At 48.0% G+C, this 20116-nt stretch overlaps 2 protein-coding genes across 3 annotated transcripts; one reads left to right on the top strand and one right to left on the bottom strand.

The window, feature by feature from the left end:
- Nucleotides 1-2968: 2968 nt before the first annotated feature.
- On the bottom strand, nt 2969-11011 carry vps16 (VPS16 core subunit of CORVET and HOPS complexes). 2 transcript variants are annotated; one of them, XM_047576538.1, is made up of 25 exons: nt 10879-11011; nt 10268-10356; nt 9101-9192; nt 8888-9016; nt 8660-8804; nt 8453-8568; nt 8240-8362; nt 8112-8167; nt 7923-8012; nt 7649-7820; nt 7301-7432; nt 7092-7219; nt 6061-6096; nt 5647-5755; nt 5423-5557; nt 5078-5186; nt 4865-4962; nt 4663-4767; nt 4516-4593; nt 4358-4444; nt 4177-4259; nt 3927-4023; nt 3746-3849; nt 3480-3652; nt 2969-3341 (listed from the first exon to the last, which is right to left on the bottom strand). In XM_047576538.1, exons 1-24 carry the CDS (start codon nt 10926-10928, stop codon nt 3511-3513), a joined length of 2505 nt encoding a protein of 834 aa, XP_047432494.1. In that variant the 5' UTR covers nt 10929-11011; the 3' UTR covers nt 2969-3341; nt 3480-3510. The 2 variants fall into 2 exon arrangements, with proteins under 2 accessions (XP_047432494.1, XP_047432493.1); XM_047576537.1 differs by lacking the exon at nt 2969-3341 and having other exon boundaries at nt 3375-3652.
- Nucleotides 11012-12791: 1780 nt separating this feature from the next.
- cavin2b (caveolae associated protein 2b) lies at nt 12792-20044 on the top strand. The gene is made up of 6 exons (XM_047576539.1): nt 12792-13124; nt 14023-14163; nt 14242-14343; nt 14960-15226; nt 15293-15445; nt 18795-20044. The coding sequence occupies exons 1-6, from the start codon at nt 12876-12878 to the stop codon at nt 19221-19223; spliced, it is 1341 nt and encodes a 446-aa protein (XP_047432495.1). The 5' UTR covers nt 12792-12875; the 3' UTR covers nt 19224-20044.
- Nucleotides 20045-20116: the final 72 nt, after the last annotated feature.

The following is a 20116-nucleotide window of genomic DNA, read 5'->3' as shown; positions in this document are numbered from 1 at the left end:
GTTCCACTGTGGGTGTATTTTAGGAGTCACAATCAATAAAACAGCTGTGCACATAACTGTTAAGGTTAGCTGAGGACAACAAAGGCTGAGAAAGATACTGAGTGTTTACATGGGCACTAATAATCACTGAAGTGGCCATGTCAGTTCAATTCAATTCAAATACCTTCATGTGTCCCAGAACAGTAATGTAACAGCACACTGATTATTATTCTGGGCGTGTAAATGCACTCAATGAATTCTTTACACCTACTGTTCCCTAAGTTCATATTCTGTCATGTTACCGTTTTGATAATTTACAAATTATCCAAATGAACTTAACACATTACGTCTCAATTTCCAGTTTACATTTAATTTGGAGAGGACCCTGTGGCACTGGAGCGCATGGCATGTTCCTGTGCTGCAGGTAAAGCTCTGTGTAATCACATGGTAGCCCTGCTATTTCAGACAGCACACTACAGTAACTTGGGGTTCAAGACTGTGCTATTGCCATTGTCCTGCACCAGCCAAGGACACAGGTCAGATATTTATACTTATATACTCTTGAAAATGTAGGACTTGTTATAGGGAATTGCACCAGAGGCAACAAATAATATGACGGTGTGTAATCCCAAAACAAAAAGAAGTGTAAGGGCCGGTGCAAAGTGCACAGAGCGTATCCTGGTGAGTTTGAATGAGTTTTACTCTCCTCTTTATACTCTTCTCATCGTCTGTCCTGCCATTGTCTACTCTCTTCCTCTTTCTTCTCATTTACTCTTTCTCTTTTTTTGTCAGAGCCTCTTCCAGATCTTCGTATGATGGCCAGAAAAACTCAAAGACATTCATCCATAACCAGGATTATGCAAACTGCTGCATGGGCTTGAGAACCTTAATTGACTCTAAATTTGGCCCTGTGCCATTTGGCTCTGTCCATTCTTGCCCTCATGAAATAAGTCAAGACTATATTAGACACCTGATGCCCCTGCATTTCTGCAGTTACCTGTTGATGGCTACAGTTTTAAATTCCCAGCAAATTATGAGCTCAATTACAAGCAACAATGCCACCTGGAGAGCCTGAAGGTTTTTATTGATTTATTTCACCTTTATTTTTCGAGGGTTGTCACATTAGGTCCAGTTATGGACCCTGGTACGCAAACCCCGACTCACAGCCAGCCGATTCCGTGAGATATGCCATGTTCGTGGGGAGTCTTCTGCCAAAGCCTTGGCTTCTCGCATCCTGAGGGGAACTCCTCAGACTGCTGCCATGAAATGAGGTTTGGACCGGGAGTCAGAGATATTGCAGCTGTATTCAGATTTTTCTGATGCCTCTGTGACACTTCCTGGAGTAATAATCCACCCAGACACACCTCACCTTGGGGCTAACACTGATGCCAAAGTCTTCAACCCTTGTGAAGTGCCACCATTTGGCCTGGCAGAGGTCAAGACCTTCAACGTGGAAAGTGTTGCACAAGTGAAACACCTGACCACAGTTAAAGGCAAAGCCTACTAACGGAAGACTGACAGATACCATTATCAGGTGCAAGTGGTGTGATTTCATTACAGATACGCACACTGACTTCACAGTTGAACGAATCTTTAGGGATGAGGAGCTTATCCTGTCAATGCGCCAAAAGCTGGATGACTTGTATTTTAACATCTACATGGATGTCTTCTTACGTAGTAAAGCTTAAAAATGACTTGAGAGTAAGTGTAGTAGTGCTATAGTTGTAGTAGTGCACCTATGAGGCTGAGGTGTTGCAATGTTTGCAATTTTCAAACAGACAAACCTGCGAGTTAAAGACAAAGGTCCTTCTCCTTCTCAGAAAATCTTTGCATTGGAGTGAATGGAGAGCAGACAGGTACTTTACCGCGAACAGAAGCTCACAGTTTAAATTCTGTACGTCTCTCTGCTTTGCTGAGCACATTGTGAGAGACACAAAAAGTTTGTCTACAACTAAATCATGTGTCTAGTGTGTAAATTGTGGCCGGGACGAGCGTGGAAAGAGAAAAGTTTCAGGTGATTTCACACACGCTCTCTGAACAGTGATTGATCAAAAACTACAAGACTTATCAAAACAAGGATTAATACACCAATACACAAGGCTACATTTCTACATTTTAAAGTTTAAACGAAGTCTCTAGGTGAAAGTTTGCATGAGCAGTTTTTTTTTCACCTGTCACGGGAAACTGTCGCAGTTTTCGTATTTTGTAAAGAAAAGCCAAAGCACACTGATCCTGATCGAACTGTATATTGAACGCGGTAAAGCAATAGGACCTCGCCCTAATTACATGAAAACACCAGTGAGTCTGGAGGAAGTGTGGGCGGGGCATGATGAGTCTGGAGGAAGTGTGGGCGGGGCATGAGGAGTCTGGAGGAAGTGTGGGCGGGGCATGAGGAGTCTGGAGGAAGTGTGGGTGGGGCATGATGAGTTTGGAGGAAGTGTGGGCAGGGCATGAGGAGTTTGGAGGAAGTGTGGGCAGGGCATGAGGAGTTTGGAGGAAGTGTGGGCGGGGCATGAGGAGTTTGGAGGAAGTGTGGGCGGGGCATGAGGAGTTTGGAGGAAGTGTGGGCGGGGCATGAGGAGTTTGGAGGAAGTGTGGGCGGGGCATGAGGAGTTTGGAGGAAGTGTGGGCGGGGCATGATGAGTCTAGAGGAAGTGTGGGCGGGGCATGATGAGTCTAGAGGAAGTGTGGGCGGGGCATTGTCTGGAGGAAGACAGCATCAGGAAGTGGAGACCTGGCGTCCATATTTATATAGTCTATAAATGAGTTGGGGTCCTATAGACTCTATAGGACAGATGTCAAAAATAAGGGACAAGCTGTCCACCCAAGTCTAATCTGTCCCACAGCATGAATTCACAAAGTGACACAGAAAACAGTTCTTCAATGAAAATAACTTAGACCTCTAATTTATCCACTAGTTTATTCAGAGAAGTGGACAGAACATAACACTGAGACCAGGACCAGACTAGACCAGGACTAGACAAGACCAGGACCAGACTAGACCCAGGACCAGACAAGACCCAGGACCAGATTACTCTGCATTAAGACATTTCATTATTTCAAAGGATGTTTTATTAAATGTAAACATTCTCCTAATTTACTTGTTCTTCTTTGCACTAAAACAAGTGTGTAGTTGTTGTTACGTGTAGGTTATCATCGTGTTGTGTTACTGATCCGGTCCAGTTGAGATCAAACTGGACTCAATGTGTCCCCTGAACTAAAGTGAGCTGGACGCCCCTGGTTTACGGTCTCTTCAGTGACTGATTATTGATGTGTCGTCTCCTCGTGGTCAAACCAGAACTGACCTCAGTCAGGAACGTCTGTAACAGTCATATGATAACCCGTCGCCATGGTAACGGCTTCTATTCGGGAAGAAGGAAGGACCAATAGAGAAGTTTCACAATCAAATAGAGGAAGTTTTTATCTTGAAGCAGACAGAAGTCACCATATCAACAAAGTTAAATAAAAAATCTAAACAGAAAACACCAGCTGTGTCGCACAAGAGGAGGCTGTTGCCGTGGTAACACAGGATCACTTTTTGGCAGCAGCTGTTCGGGCTCGGTTCAACCTGTCAATCAAGAGGCGGTCGGAGGTGGAACACCTGGAGAGAACAGCCGCCATTTCCGAGTCGTTTCTTCGCTCGATGGCAGCGTCTGCCGCCCCCTCCATGTCCCTGGCAACAAGACAAGAAGAGGACGTCACGGGTGAGGGGACAGGTGAGGGGACAGGTGAGGGGACAGGTGAGGGGACAGGTGAGGGGTCTTACCCAACGGCCAGGTGAGCTTTGACCTTCTGCTCAGGCGTCACCTTGGAAACGTATTTCTTGGCTTCGTACTTGTTGTTACACTTAATGCAAACTTCCACAAAAGCCTGAAGAGAGAAGAGACGTTTCTGAAACCGTCGTCTACCTTTTCACCACTAACAAGAGGGGTGGAGCTTCTGCTTACCAGGTAACCAATGGGAGACTTTTTGCTCTTTGAGAACTTCTCTAGCTCCTCCCACTCCTCCTTCTCTGCCAGAGACTTCAGCTTCAACCACCAGTACCTGCACAGGTGGACAAATGAGGACAGACAGATGGAGATGTGCAGAGAAAAAAACATTCTGTTTTTAAAATTCCTGCGTTAACCGGCTCGCAGCATCCTAGCTGTTAGCATGTTGGCATTGGTGTTGCCTAGCAACAGCGTCAGAGAACCTCACCTTTTGTCTGGGACCTTGAAGTCTCTGTAAAGTTGCTCGGCCTGTTTGTGAAGTCCAAGAGTCAACAGAGCCTCCATGGTGGCCTGAACAAAGCAGAGGAGACATCACAGGTAACCACGACAACACCAAGAGCCCCGCCCATCTACCTGAAGAGACTGTCCCTAAAGCCCCGACCATCTACCTGTAGAGACAGTCCCAGAAGGCCCGCCCCTTTCTCGTCATCAAGCTTTCGCTGAAACCGAAGGAGACGCATCTCGTCCTCTGTAGCCTGAGGACAAAAGAGAAGGACTGAGACCCAGAGACAAGTTGTCCTCATGTTAACACCTGGGCGTCTGTTACCTTGGCAGCAAACTCATTCTTGGCCTTGTTGAACTCGTCCACAGCCGTCTGCAGGACAGACAGGCGACTCTCTAACCTCTGCAGAGACAGGGGGAGTTAGACTCTGGAAGGACATCGTGATGGGGGACAGTGGGACAGGTGTCTTACCTTCTCTCTGTAACTGGCACTGACGTAGTAGTTGGCCAGTTCCTGGTGGTCGTCGTCCTGGTTGTAGAGATCCTTCAAGGTGTCCTGTTCTTGTAGTTTACAGAACTGACCACAGGGGGAGAAAGTCAGCACTCACCTGGCTGGGGGGGGAGGAAGTGGCTGAGGAGGGGGGGGGGGGGGGGGGGGGGGGGTGAGGGGGTACCTGTCTGTAGAGGCTCAGAGCCACTGGTTGGTTCCTCAGGGTCATGAAGAAGTCTCCTCGGTTCATCTCGTTCTTCAGGAAACTCACCACTGTGTAAACTACAAACAGGAATAACAGTTACACAGGCAGGGGGCTGGGCCAACACTCACCTAGGCAGGCAGGGGGCGGGGCCAACACTCACCTAGACAGGTAGGGGGCGGGGCCAGCACTCACCTAGGTCAGTGTCTCCGCTGTCCACAGCTTTGCTCAGAGCCAACTGACTCCTCTTCATCTTCAGCAACAGAGGAACTTGTTCTCCGGACCGAGCCTCGAAATCCAGAAGCTGAGACACAACAAGACAAAACGATTCCATTTACAAAGTGGTGATGATTATCGCAGTGGTGTTTCATGTCCCCCTGTGGACAGGTTGTCTCAGCTATTAATATAAAGTGTCAGTGAGGACTTGAGGTGGATCGAGAGCAGATCCTGTCATCAATAAAGCAACCTCAGACAGACAGACCTGTCTTTGGGGGACAGATGTGTCTCCCAAAGGTGTGGACGTGTCCTCAGTGGACGTACCTTGATGGCGAGTTCAGGACGTCCACATTCATGAGCCTTAGCTGCGATGTGTGAGTACGAGACACCTGGAGAATCTCCCACCTTGAGGCACACTGCTCGAGCTATGGCCTCGTCTGATAGGTCCTTCTGCTGCACCTGGACACGCCCACAAACACACACCTGAGCTAGTCAAAACAGAGACTCTGGTGAGACAGGTGAGACAGGTGAGACAGGGGAGACGTTACCTTGCATGATGCCCAGTGCTTGAGGACTCGACTGACTCCTTGATAATCAGGAATCTTCAGGTAACGACAGATTTCAATCGCTAACGGATAAAACTGTCGATATACCAGCCTGAGAGACAGGTAGACAGACAGGTAGAGAGACAGGTGAGACAGACAGGTAAGAGACAGGTGAGACAGACAGGTAGGGAGACAGGTAAGAGACGGGTGTGAGACAGGTGATACAGACAGGTGACACAGACAGGTAGAGAGACAGGTAAGAGATAGGTGAGACAGACAGGTAGGCAGACAGGTAAGACAGGGTGAGACAGACAAGTCAGACAGACACCTAGAGACAGGTGAGACAGGCAGGTAGAGAGACAGACAGGTAGAGAGACAGGTGAGACAGAGACAAATAGCATGGATAAGTTGGCCTACCTGTCAATCAACACCTGTAGAGTCATCTGTTTAAATCTGAGGTCAAATGTGAAGGAATTCACCGAAATAAGCTGATCACTAAGACTGTTCACTAGGACTTATCGTTAGGACTGTTCACTAGGACTGATCGCTAGGACTGTTCACTAGGACTGATCGCTAGGACTGATCACTAAGACTGTTCACTAGGACTTATCGCTAGGACTGTTCGCTAGGACTGTTCACTAGGACTAATCGCTAGGACTGATCCCAAGGACTGTTCACTGGGACTGTTCGCTGGGACTGTTAACAAGGACTGTTCACTAGGACTGTTCACTAGGACTTATCGCTAGGACTGTTCGCTAGGACTGTTCACTAGGACTAATCGCTAGGACTGATCCCAAGGACTGTTCACTGGGACTGTTCGCTGGGACTGTTCACTAGGACTGTTCACTGGGACTCATGACTAGGACTGTTAACAAGGACTGATCCCAAGGACTGTTCACTGGGACTGTTCGCTAGGACTGTTCGCTAGGACTGATCGCTAGGACTGATCCCAAGGACTGATCCCAAGGACTGATCCCAAGGACTGTTCACTGGGACTGATCGCTAGGACTGATCGCTAGGACTTGTTCACCTGGACTGTTCACTAGGACTCATCACTAGGACTGTTAAGAAGGACTCATCACTAGGACTGATCCCAAGGACTGTTTACTGGGACTCACCAGTAGGACTCATCACTAGGACTGTTCGCCAGGACTCATCGCTTGGACTGATCGCTAAGACTGTTCGCTAGGACTGTTCGCTAGGACTGTTCGCTAGGACTGATCGCTAGGACTGTTCACTGGGACTGTTCACTGGGACTGTTCACTGGGACTGATCACTAGGACTGATCACTAGGACTGATCACTAGGACTGATCACTAGGACTGATCGCTAGGATTTGTTCACTAGGACTGATCGCTAGGACTGTTCACTGGGACTGTTCGCTAGGACTGATCGCTAGGACTGTTCACTAGGACTGTTCACTAGGACTGTTCACCAGGACCAGGATACTGAGTATGAGTGAGTGGTAGTCCAACGCTGCTGTCTCGGACAGCGTTCAGGACTCGTAGTTCTCTGCAGGTCGTCACAAACTGATCTGGGCTGAAGTCGGTCAGGAAACATTTGCCAAAGGACGCCGCCTGGTGGAGGAGAACCACGTCAGGGTTTAGGGTTCAGGGTAGCACCCGTGCCCAGACCTCGTTACCTTCATAGAGCCTCACCCTCATCAGGGACTTCTGGGTGTTGGTGTCGTACTCGTGACCTGCCGCCTCCACACACTGTTGGACTGCTTCTCCCAGCATGCTTTGCTCTTTGATTTCCCTCAGATACTCATCGGCCTTCTGACTCGACTTCTACACAAACAGACGTCAGACCAGACAATACTGCAGTACTTCCACAACAGTACTACAATATCCTCAGTACTGTAATACTGTAACACCTCAACAGTGCTGTAATATCCTGACATTAGTACCTGTGGTACTGTAGCAGTGTACTAGTGTACTAATGTAGTAAGTACTGTAAGTACTGTAAGTACTGTAGTACTGTAAGTACTGTAAGTACTGTAGTACCTCGTACTCTCGGTGGGCCTCAAGCAGCAGAGCTCCAGGAGCCATGGAGGCGATCTTGAAGATGTCCTGACAGACCAGAGGAACCTCCTGCAGCAGCTCCTGATGGGTGGAGGTGATGATCCGGACTCCGTCCAGTTCTCCCACCAACACACAGTCATCGTCAATGGGGAACCTGGGGTCAGGGGTCAAGGGTCAAAGTTCACCTGGACGGGGAACCGGAGGTCAGGGGTCAAAGGTCAAACCTGATCTGGGCCCCTGGTGGTTTCAAGGATACTGGATGGTGTCGTTACAGACTCCGGCCACCAGGAGCAGTCTGTCCCACATCAGCACCACAGAGGCCTGCTGACTCTTTGGTCTGCGACACCTGGACCGGGTTAGAAAGAGGGGGTTAGACAGGTTAGACAGGTGGACAGGTGGACAGGTGGACTGGTAGAGAGGTGGACTGGTAGAGAGGTGGACGTACCAGACCATCTGTTTCGGGGGGGTCGTCTTCTTGGTGTCCACTCCACTCAGTTTCTCCTGAAGACAAAACAATCACCTGTCAATCACCTGCAGCCCACCAGGACTCTGGAACTTGATTGGACAACTCGCCTGGAGGTGGGAGGAGCCTGTCCACAGGTGTCCAGTGTCAGTGAAGAGAGCCAGGTATTTATAGCTGAAGGACACGGCCATGTGGACGATGCTGCCAGCCTGAGGACTGAGACCTGGAGGACACTGAAGACGAACGGACAGATCAATCAGGGGACCCAAATAAACTCGCCCTGTATTTGTCTCCACCAACTATGTCTCTAGCCTCTGTCTCACCACAGCGGTGCAAGACGTGTTGTCCAAGATGAAGAGTTCGGGTCCGTTGGACAGCAGGACTTTGGTCTGTCTGTCCTGAGTGAGGACGACCCAGCAGGACGGCTTGCCCTGAAGACCTGATGACAACAGAGAGACGGACAGACTGAGGACAGATGAGGAGAGACTGAGGACATCCCAGTAAAGACGTGGTCTCAGTGGCGTAGTTACCTGGGACCTCCGGTAACCGGCGGAGCTTCAGGTCGTCTATGTTGGTTGCCAGGGTGAAGCGGGAGGAGCCTGTTACTATGGCGATTCCCGTCCCATAGGGAGAGTGGAACACCTTGGCCTGGACCACCTGACTCTGAACGACTTCCTGTCCACAACGAGACGACAGAGGACATGATGGAGGACGTGCTACGCTAGAAGACACGACAGAGGACACGGCCGGAGACTCACCTGTCCCATGCTGAAGTGTCTCTTAAAGGATCCAAACAGATCATAGATCAGAACTGATCCGTCCTCCTGGACACACAGCAACTCATCGCTGACCGTCCAACCCAGCTGGACCACGGGACCACTCTTCCACTGGCACAGGAGGGACAGGGGTGAGAGACAGGTTAGACAGGACAGTCTGAGACTGGCCGGCAGGTTTCAGGCGTGTCCACTCACAGGGAAGCTGGCGATGGCGACTCCAGAGGCAGAGTAAATCTCTAACTGAGGACGAGAGCTGGGGGGACGTCTGAGAGGTTCTCTGAGGACAGCTGGGGACAGGGGACAGAGGTTAAAGGGCTCCCTTAAGACAAACTGGCATCTGCTCCTGACATCCAGGTCAGTGGACGTCTCATCAGGGACATCCAGGTCAGTGGACGTCTCTTGATGGCAGAGAATCTGAAGAACAGACTGACGTCCTGGACAGTTTCTCTCCACGTCTCTCTGGAGACATCCTTCTGACTAAATACACCAATTAAACTGTCCTCTCGTCTTCTCTGTTTTGTCCAAGGACGAGACGTGTCTCAGACAGTGTTTTTCAACCAGTGAGTCGTGGGACATTGTCCAGTTTGACCTAAACTGAGAATGAATGAATTATTATCTGCTAATGACGTCCATTGTCCAGTGTCTGTGCTGCAGCAGAGACGGGCAGCGTCACCATGTAATGCTCTTCCTCACCACTAGATGGCAGCAGGTGGAGGATTAGTGAGGCATGAATGAGACAGGTAGAGGGGACAGCGTCCAGGACAGAGATGGACAAGTTATTGACCTGTGAAGACCGCTGGCCTGTGCTTGGTGTGAAAAGTTCTGCATCAGTGCTGTGATACCAAGCAACATAAAACAAACATCTCATAAAACAGGAATCCAGACGATTTAGTCAGAGAAACAGGCAACTTTTAGGAGAAAACCCACAAAGATAAACGAGGGAGCAAATATTTACTTAAAGCAAATATTTCTGCTTCTGTCACAATAAGCTCGATGTGTCTGTTTTCCTGCTGCACGATGTTTTGGACAGAATTAGAGTTTGAAGTTTTCTACCACGTATTTAGTTCTGAGATCACATTGTTGTCGCTGTATTTGTGAAGTGGACTTTTTATTTTTATTTGGAAGAAGAAATTTGTTTCTTTGTGTTTACTTGATTCCTGTTCACTTTGAAGACCATGACTATGTTTAATATCGGCTGCAGACGATCACGTTTAAATATTTGTTGTTGTTGGAGAATTTATCAATGAAAAAATGAACCTTGACTCAAACAAGGTTGAAAAACACTGGTCTGTTTTCAGGGGACAGATCAGCTGACCAGTAGGACAGTAATCAGCTGATCGGTGTCCTTAGGACCAGTCGTACCTATGGGTCCTCCGTAGGGCGCGGCCGCCACCAAACTGTCCTTCAGTCCGTCCCCCAGAGTCCAACACATGTCATACAGGTCACACTTCCTGTTGGACACAAACAGCAAACATCAACTCTCGTAACCAAGGCAACGGTGCCTGGGGATAAAAAGAATCCGATGTCCTCAAGATGAAATAGTTTCGACACGTTTATTCGTATTTATTCATATATAAACTGATGTGTTTGTACCGTCAATAACGACGGACGTGTTACCGTAATAACTGTAGTCTGAGCGCAACAACTGTTCCTCATTCACAAAACGCTAAAACGGGACATTTTCGGGACAGTTTTTGCCAGGGACAGGACATCCTAAACGGGGACTGTCCCCACAAACCGGGGACGTCTGGTCTCTCTACATAAGGAGTCTCTGCGTCCATTTAACGCAGAAGCGTCAACCGCGGGTGAGTGATCAGCTGATCAGGTGTTTCTATCTCGTGACAGTGCAGCTAACAACATTAGCATGGTTAGCATGCGTAGCTGCAGCCTACTGTTAGCCCTGTCTGTCTGTCTGTCTGTCTCTCTGTCTGTCCCTGTCTGGGGACGGACCGGTGAACCAGAGGTGAACTGACCGATAGAAAGCTTCTCCCAGCGGGTTCCAGTTTGCTGTGATGAACGCCATGTTTCCTCCAGAGCGTCTGTCTTCTTCTACGCTCCAATATAAGGCTCCGATACAAGGCCCCGCCCCCTCCTCCTCCGTCTGTCTTCTTCTACGCTCCAATACAAGGCTCCGCCCCTCCCCCTCCTCTTCCGTCTTCTTCTTCTACGCTCCAATACAAGGCCCCGCCCCTCCCCCTCCTCCTCCTCCTCCTCCTCCTCCGTCTTCTTCTTCTGTTTATTGGCGGGTTGCAAACCGCCGCCCACGGTGTCAGAACCAGAATCATCTTTATGGACCCGGGACTTGAACATATTCATGGACTCAATGATACACGGAAATAAAATAATAATGCAAACTGTACAACATAAATGAGGCTTTCAGACTAATAAATAGTGTATTTATTGTATATATATAACTTGGTCACATAGACTTTACATCACTTACTCCTAAACTCTATGGTAGAACCTGAATCCGGTTCTACAGGAACCCTTCCCGTCCCACATAGACTCAGTGTTTCTTTCCTCTGTGTTTGTGAAGTTAAAGTCTGGTTAAAACTGTGTTTATCTCTGAGGGGCAACGAGGAGGACGAAGGGCGTCTCCTAGAACCTAAAAATAAAGAGCAACAGAACAAAATCACTCCCCCACATGTTGTGTGTCTTTAATGAGGCGTTGTCTCCAGTTGGTTCTAGGAAGTGAATTCCTGACATTCCTAAATAAATAGAACCCCCCCCCACACACACCCCCCACACACACACACACAGGAACTACCCAACCCAGGAACCCCCCCCCCCCCGTACACAACAGAACACAATAGAGTCCTGGTTCCTGTTCCTGGTCGGTTCTGGTGGATCTGGTCCAGCTTCACTGGAGATTCTGGACCCTGGAGAACTGGACCACAATCAGGTTCTGGTCCAGTTCTCCAGGGTCCAGACAGACACAGTTTCTCCGATGAGAAGCTTAAACTGGTTTTTACCAAGGACCTGGTTCTGGTCTCCATGACTTCACCAGACAAACATGGGCGAGAGACATTAACTACCTCTCTCTCTCTCTCTCTCTCTCTCTCTCTCTCCTCCCCCACCCATGGAAACCGCCACTCGAGGAGTTAACTCTTTCATCTCCATCTTCTCATCAAACTAAAAGATTCAACGGTTCTTTATCGTTCATTTCCCAAATGTTCACGGCATCAAATCACATTAAATGAAACACACACACCTGATAAAAACACACACAATAGACATTCTACACAATACACACAACAGTGGAACGTACAGTTTTACGCAGAACCTCCAACTCCCTCTTACTCTAACCCTTAAACGCAGACATGACATGAAACTGAATTTATTTAATTCATTAGTTGTATTTTATTTATTTTAAATATATTAGTTGTATTTTATTTATTTTATTTATCTCAATTATATTAGTTGTATTTTATTTATTTTAATTATGTTAATTATATTAGTTGTATTTTATTTATTTTAATTATATTAATTATATTAGTTGTATTTTATTTATTTTAATTATGTTAATTATATTAGTTGTATTTTATTTATTTTATTTATTTGAATTATGTTAGTTGTATTTTATTTATTTTAATTATATTAATTATATTAGTTGTATTTCATTTATTTTAATTATATTAATTATATTAGTTGTATTTTATTTATTTTAGTTATGTTAATTATATTAGTTGTATTTTATTTATTTTAATTACATTAATATCACCTGACGTTAAATGTGTCGTGTGTGGTTTCCTGTGTTTGGAGGTGAAGGGGTTAAAGGTGTGGACGTTTCCACAGTGGGAAGTTTCATGGAAACTTTCCCTCTGAGTCGACCAATCAGAGCGCGGCAGGGAGGGAGGGGGAGGGAGGGGGAGGGAGGGGGGCGGGCGAGGCAGAGCTCAGTGGTTTTTCAGGCAGAACGAGAGTTTGAGACTTTTACACTTGGACACTTTTACTTTTTAGGTTCGACATCATGGTGACAACAGAGACCCACCAGAGCCAGGACCTGCTGGTACCCACCCAGAGCCAGGACCAGAACCAGGACCTGGACCAGGACCAGCAGGACCTGGGGGAGGACCAGGCCTCGCCCTCTTCCCCTCTGACAGGATTCGACCTGGAGAAAATGAGTCAGGGACCCGTCAACGCCATCACGGTTCTCACTCTGCTGGACAAGCTGGTCCACATGCTGGACGCCGTCCAGGAGAACCAGCACAAGATGGAGGTGAGACAGGGACTAGAAGACCTGGTCCTGGTCCTGGTCCTGGAGACCAGGGTTCTGGTTAGTCCAAGTTGACCAGACCCAGTCTTCTGCTGCTGTTAGTTGAGGTGTGGAGACGTTCCTCATTAAATGAAACACAGACTGAAGTTCTAAACGTTCTAGTGAAGGAAACATCTCTCACACTCTCAGGTAGAACTTCAGGTTCTTTGAACTTGGTCTGAGAGTCTGATCCGGAAGCCTGTTTCCTGCCCCCGTAACAATGAGGCTACAGGCTGAGAGCTGATGGAACCAGATAGAACTGGCTAGAACAACTAGTTACAACCAGACAGAACTGGCAAGAACAACTATATAGAACGACTAGAAAATTAGAACCAGACAGAACCAGCTAGAACAACTATATAGAACGACTAGAAAATTAGAACCAGACAGAACCGGCTAGAACAACTAGTTAGAACTACTAGAAAATTAGAACCAGATAGAACCGGCTGGAACAACTAGTTACAACCAGACAGAACCGGCTAGAACAACTAGTTAGAACCAGGCAGAACCGGCTAGAACAACTATATAGCACCACTAGAAAATTAGACCCAGACAGAACCGGCTAGAACAACTAGTTAGAACTACTAGAAAATTAGAACCAGACAGAACTGGCAAGAACAACTATATAGAACGACTAGAAAATTAGAACCAGACAGAACCAGCTAGAACAACTATATAGAACGACTAGAAAATTAGAACCAGACAGAACTGGCTAGAACAACTAGTTAGAACTACTAGAAAATTAGAACCAGACAGAACCGGCTAGAACAACTAGTTAGAACTACTAGACAGGTGGAGGGCGTGGTCAGGGGGATCCAGGCTGATTGGTTGATGCTGATTGGTTGATGCTGATTGGTTGCAGGGCCACCAGGTGGAGATGGAGGGCGTGGTCAGGGGGATCCAGGCTGACATGACCAAACTGTCCAAGAGTCACAGTCACACGTCCAACACCGTCAGCAAACTACTGGACAAGAGCCGCAAGCTGTCGGTCACCATGAAGGAGGTCAGTGAACACACCACGCCCGTCCCCTGTCAGTGAACACATCGCAGCTGTACCGAGCTTCCTGTGGTGCGTTCACAGGTCCGGGATAAGATGGAGCGTCAGGGCGTCCAGGTGAAGAAGCTGGAGGCGAACCACGCCCACCTGGCCAACAGGAACCACTTCAAGGTCCTCATCTTCCAGGTCAGTGGGAGGTCAGAGGTCAGAGGCATGCTGGGACATGTAGTCTGAGGGTGTGAGGTTCTGTTTAACCCCTTCAGTAACAGTGGTGGGCGGAGCTTAAGCTTCAGTTGTTCTGTTTGTAAAAAGTTAAACTTTGTTTATTTAATTAGAACTTATTTAAAAACATCCAGAACCGAGGAGGAGCTCTGACGGAGAGAGATGTTATTAAAGTGTCGTCCTAAACATGCAGCCATTTGTTTTTAGGGTGTTAGTTGTGTAGTTGTTTGTTTATTTAAACAATGAATTTGTTTCCATTTGTTCTCAAGTGAAATTTTTGTGTCGTTTCTGAACAAAACTTAAATATTTTCTATTTACTGATGAACTGGATTTAAGGGATTTAAGGTTGTGAACATTTATTCAGATTCAGATGATGGAAAATCCGCCTCATTTTCTGAACAGTATCGATATCGATATCTACTTGGTATCAGACTGATACCGACTATAACCTGGATGAGCTCATGGACCAGCCGACCACGACACATACCTTTAGGTTCTCCTGTGGTTCTGCTAGGGTTCCTCCAGAACTTCCTTCATTAGGTTCCCAGGTTAAGTTCCTGATTTTTGTTCTCTGCTTCAGGAGGAAAACGAGATCCCGTCCAGTGTTTTTGTCAAAGATCCTCCTCCGTTCCCTCGAGATGAGATTTTGGAGGAAGGTGAGGAACCTGTGTCTGGCAACGTGGACGGGAACCTGTCCCTGGAAGGGGGACTCCAAACCATCGACCTATCATCTGATGAGGATGTTGGACTGGAGGCGGAGCCAGATGACGAGGGGGCGTGGTTTCACGACCTGGAGAACATGGAGAAGTCCAGAGCTGAGAAACTGAAAAGATCCAGTCTGAAGAAAGTAAGACGCACAGACAGGTGTGCAGACGTCCGGGGACAGGTGTAACCAGGATCTCTGTGTCTGCAGGTGGACAGTCTGAAGAAGGCGTTCTCCAGACAGAACATCGAGAAAAAGATGACAAAGATCGGAACAAAGATTGTCTCTGTGGAACAACGAGAGAAGATCAAACAGAAAACCTCCAGCCTGAAGGTCTCACCTCTGACCTTCAGCATCCGAAAGGTAGAACTCGTCTTAAAGGAGGTTCCCCCAACATCCTCCCACGGTTCCCCAGAGTGTCTGTTAACATTACTTTACCTTTATGTTTAGATTCCCCCACAGAACCCTTTCAGAACCTTACATTTCCTCCCCTGTTGTTCCACTAACGTCCCCCTATAGTTCCACCGTTGATCACCTATTGCTTCACTAAAGTTCTCCTATTGTTCCACTAACGTCCCCCTGTTGTTCCACTAACGTCCCCCTACAGTTCTCCTGTTGTTCCACCGTTGATCCCCTATTGTTCCACTGTTGTTCCACTAAAGTTCTCCTATTGTTCCACTAACGTCCCCCTACAGTTCTCCTGTTGTTCCACCGTTGATCCCCTATTGTTCCACTATTGTTCCACTAAAGTTCTCCTATTGTTCCACTAACGTCCCCCTACAGTACTCCTGTTGTTCCACCGTTGATCCCCTATTGTTCCACTAATGTTCCACTAACGTCCCCTGTTGTTCCACTAACGTCCCCCTACAGTTCTCCTGTTGTTCCACTGTTGATCCCCTATTGTTCCACTATTGTTCCACTAACGTCCCCCTACAGTTCTCCTGTTGTTCCACCGTTGATCCCCTATTGTTCCACTATTGTTCCACTAACGTCCCCCTGTTGTTCCACCGTTGATCCCCTATTGTTCCACTAAAGTTCTCCTATTGTTCCACTAACGTCCCCCTACAGTTCTCCTGTTGTTCCACCGTTGATCCCCTATTGTTCCACTATTGTTCCACTAACGTCCCCCTACAGTTCTCCTGTTGTTCCACTGTTGATCCCCTATTGTTCCACTATTGTTCCACTAACGTCCCTCTACAGTTCTCCTGTTGTTCCACTGTTGATCCCCTATTGTTCCACTATTGTTCCACTAACGTCCCCCTACAGTTCTCCTGTTGTTCCACCCTTGATCCCCTATTGTTCCCCTATTGTTCCACTAACGTCCCCCTAACTTCCCCCTGTTGTTCCACCGTTGATCCCCTATTGTTCCACTAACGTCCCCCTGTTGTTCCACTAACATCCCCCTGTTGTTCCACTAACGTCCCCCTACAGTTCTCCTGTTGTTCCACCGTTGATCCCCTATTGTTCCACTATTGTTCCACTAACGTCCCCCTATAGTCCCCCTGTTGTTCCACCGTTGATCCCCTATTGTTCCACTAATGTTCCACTAACGTCCCCCTAACTTCCCCCTGTTGTTCCACCGTTGATCCCCTATTGTTCCACTATTGTTCCACTAACGTCCCCCTACAGTTCTCCTGTTGTTCCACTGTTGATCCCCTATTGTTCCACTAACGTCCCCCTATAGTCCCCCTGTTGTTCCACCGTTGATCCCCTATTGTTCCACTATTGTTCCACTAACGTCCCCCTACAGTTCTCCTGTTGTTCCACCGTTGATCCCCTATTGTTCCACTATTGTTCCACTAAAGTTCTCCTATTGTTCCACTAACGTCCCCCTACAGTACTCCTGTTGTTCCACCGTTGATCCCCTATTGTTCCACTAATGTTCCACTAACGTCCCCCTGTTGTTCCACTAACGTCCCCCTACAGTTCTCCTGTTGTTCCACTGTTGATCCCCTATTGTTCCACTATTGTTCCACTAACGTCCCCCTACAGTTCTCCTGTTGTTCCACCGTTGATCCCCTATTGTTCCACTATTGTTCCACTAACGTCCCCCTGTTGTTCCACCGTTGATCCCCTATTGTTCCACTAAAGTTCTCCTATTGTTCCACTAACGTCCCCCTACAGTTCTCCTGTTGTTCCACCGTTGATCCCCTATTGTTCCACTATTGTTCCACTAACGTCCCCCTACAGTTCTCCTGTTGTTCCACTGTTGATCCCCTATTGTTCCACTATTGTTCCACTAACGTCCCTCTACAGTTCTCCTGTTGTTCCACTGTTGATCCCCTATTGTTCCACTATTGTTCCACTAACGTCCCCCTACAGTTCTCCTGTTGTTCCACCCTTGATCCCCTATTGTTCCCCTATTGTTCCACTAACGTCCCCTAACTTCCCCCTGTTGTTCCACCGTTGATCCCCTATTGTTCCACTAACGTCCCCCTGTTGTTCCACTAACATCCCCCTGTTGTTCCACTAACGTCCCCCTACAGTTCTCCTGTTGTTCCACCGTTGATCCCCTATTGTTCCACTATTGTTCCACTAACGTCCCCCTATAGTCCCCCTGTTGTTCCACCGTTGATCCCCTATTGTTCCACTAATGTTCCACTAACGTCCCCCTAACTTCCCCCTGTTGTTCCACCGTTGATCCCCTATTGTTCCACTATTGTTCCACTAACGTCCCCCTACAGTTCTCCTGTTGTTCCACTGTTGATCCCCTATTGTTCCACTAACGTCCCCCTATAGTCCCCCTGTTGTTCCACCGTTGATCCCCTATTGTTCCACTATTGTTCCACTAACGTCCCCCTACAGTTCTCCTGTTGTTCCACTGTTGATCCCCTATTGTTCCACTATTGTTCCACTAACGTCCCCCTACAGTTCTCCTGTTGTTCCACCGTTGATCCCCTATTGTACCACTATTGTTCCACTAACGTCCCCCTGTTGTTCCACTAACGCCCCCTATAGTCCCCCTGTTGTTCCACTAAAGTTCTCCTATTGTTCCACTAACGTCCCCCTGTTGTTCCACCGTTGATCCCCTATTGTTCCACTAATGTTCCACTAACTTCCCCCTGTTGTTCCACTAACGTCCCCCTACAGTTCTCCTGTTGTTCCACCGTTGATCCCCTATTGTTCCCCTATTGTTCCACTAACGTCCCCCTGTTGTTCCACTAACATCCCCCTGTTGTTCCACTAACGTCCCCCTACAGTTCTCCTGTTGTTCCACCATTGATCCCCTATTGTTCCACTATTGTTCCACTAACGTCCCCCTATAGTCCCCCTGTTGTTCCACCGTTGATCCCCTATTGTTCCACTAATGTTCCACTAACGTCCCCCTGTTGTTCCACCGTTTATCCCCTATTGTCCCACTAACGTCCCCCTACAGTTCTCCTGTTGTTCCACTGTTGATCCCCTATTGTTCCACTAACGTCCCCCTATAGTCCCCCTGTTGTTCCACCGTTGATCCCCTATTGTACCACTATTGTTCCACTAACGTCCCCCTGTTGTTCCACTAACGCCCCCTATAGTCCCCCTGTTGTTCCACTAAAGTTCTCCTATTGTTCCACTAACGTCCCCCTGTTGTTCCACCGTTGATCCCCTATTGTTCCACTAATGTTCCACTAACTTCCCCCTGTTGTTCCACTAACGTCCCCCTACAGTTCTCCTGTTGTTCCGCCGTATTGGAGAACCTCTAACCCTAACCCTCGGCCTGTGTTCTCAGCCTCGCAGTAGCTCTGACTCTCAGCCTCCAGAGGCCTCGGCTCAGACCAGGGACTCGCTCGTGGCTGAGGCCGACATCCAGCTCTCCCCACTGGGCAGCAGCGAGCAGGAGGTCCCCTTCACTGAGGTCCACGCCCAGCTGGCTCCATCTGAGGAGCTGAAGGTGGAGGAGGAGCTTAAGGTGGAGGAGGAGCTGAAGGTGGAGGAGGAGCTGAAGGAGGAGGGGGAGGTGAAGGGGGAGGAGGAGGAGCTGAAGCAGGAGGGGGAGGTGAAGCAGGAGGAGGCCGCTCTGGTGGAGGCGGATGTGTCGGTGGTTTCAGAGGGAGTGGGGGAGGACTTTGCTCTGTCTTCCACCCTCCCTCATGAGGAGAAGGGAGAGGAGAGAGGAGCAGTGGAGGAGAAAGAGGAGGAGAAAGAGGAGGAACCCTAAACGTTTAATATTCAGATGAACAGAGAATCAACAAGACAAAAGAACAAGAACCTTTAGAACAGACGTTCTAAAGGTTCTTGTTCTGAGGACTGACATCACGTCTGTACGTTTCATATGAGCTAAAGCCTCCAGGTGGTTAGCCTAGCCTAGCATCCTAGCCTATCGTAGCTTAGCCTAAACTAGCCCAGTTTAGTTTATCTTATTTTAGCTTAATCTATCTTTGCTTATCCTATCCTATCCTAGCCTAGCCTAGCCTAGCCTAGCTTAGCCTAGCCATGAGACCCGTACAGATGTTCCTCTAGAGTTTGGGGCTCAGCTTTGTTTTGTGGTTCTTGAGTCTCGTTTCTTGTGAACCTTTAAATGTAAATGACGTAGGATTTAAGTTCTACCGATCTGAAACCTAAGAATAGAACCAGTATTCTACAGGAAAATTATTCCTGACTGAGGAACCTCCAGGTTCGGTTCCACAAAGGGTCCAAAGAAGGTCTGACATGTTACACTGCCATGAGTTCCTCCTCCGTTCTCACAAACAGAACAACTTCTTTCCTATTTTCACTGTTCTGTTCCTCCAGTGTTCCCACTGATGATCAGGTTCCCTCAAGGTTCTTCTTGACTTTTCTCACGGTTCCCTGAGATAGTTGTCTACCAGGTGTTTATCCCGAGCTTCATTGACATTCCAGTTCTAGTTCTAGTCCCCTTGAGGTTCCCGTCCAGTTTTCTGTGTGTTCCAGTGGCTCATTAAGCTTTTATTTCCTTCACCGCTGCCAAAGAACGTTTCCTGCTGATCAGTTATCAATGAAATAATAAAACACTCAATGAAACACGTGTCCTGTCTCTGAGTTCTCTCCTGGCTCTTTGTGGTGGTGGTGGTGGGGGGGTGGGGGGGGTGGTTC

Source organism: Mugil cephalus, chromosome 23 (assembly GCF_022458985.1).
Source record: "Mugil cephalus isolate CIBA_MC_2020 chromosome 23, CIBA_Mcephalus_1.1, whole genome shotgun sequence".
In the NCBI taxonomy this organism is placed as follows: Eukaryota; Metazoa; Chordata; class Actinopteri; order Mugiliformes; family Mugilidae; genus Mugil; species Mugil cephalus.
This window is presented reverse-complemented; position numbering and strand designations above follow the sequence as displayed.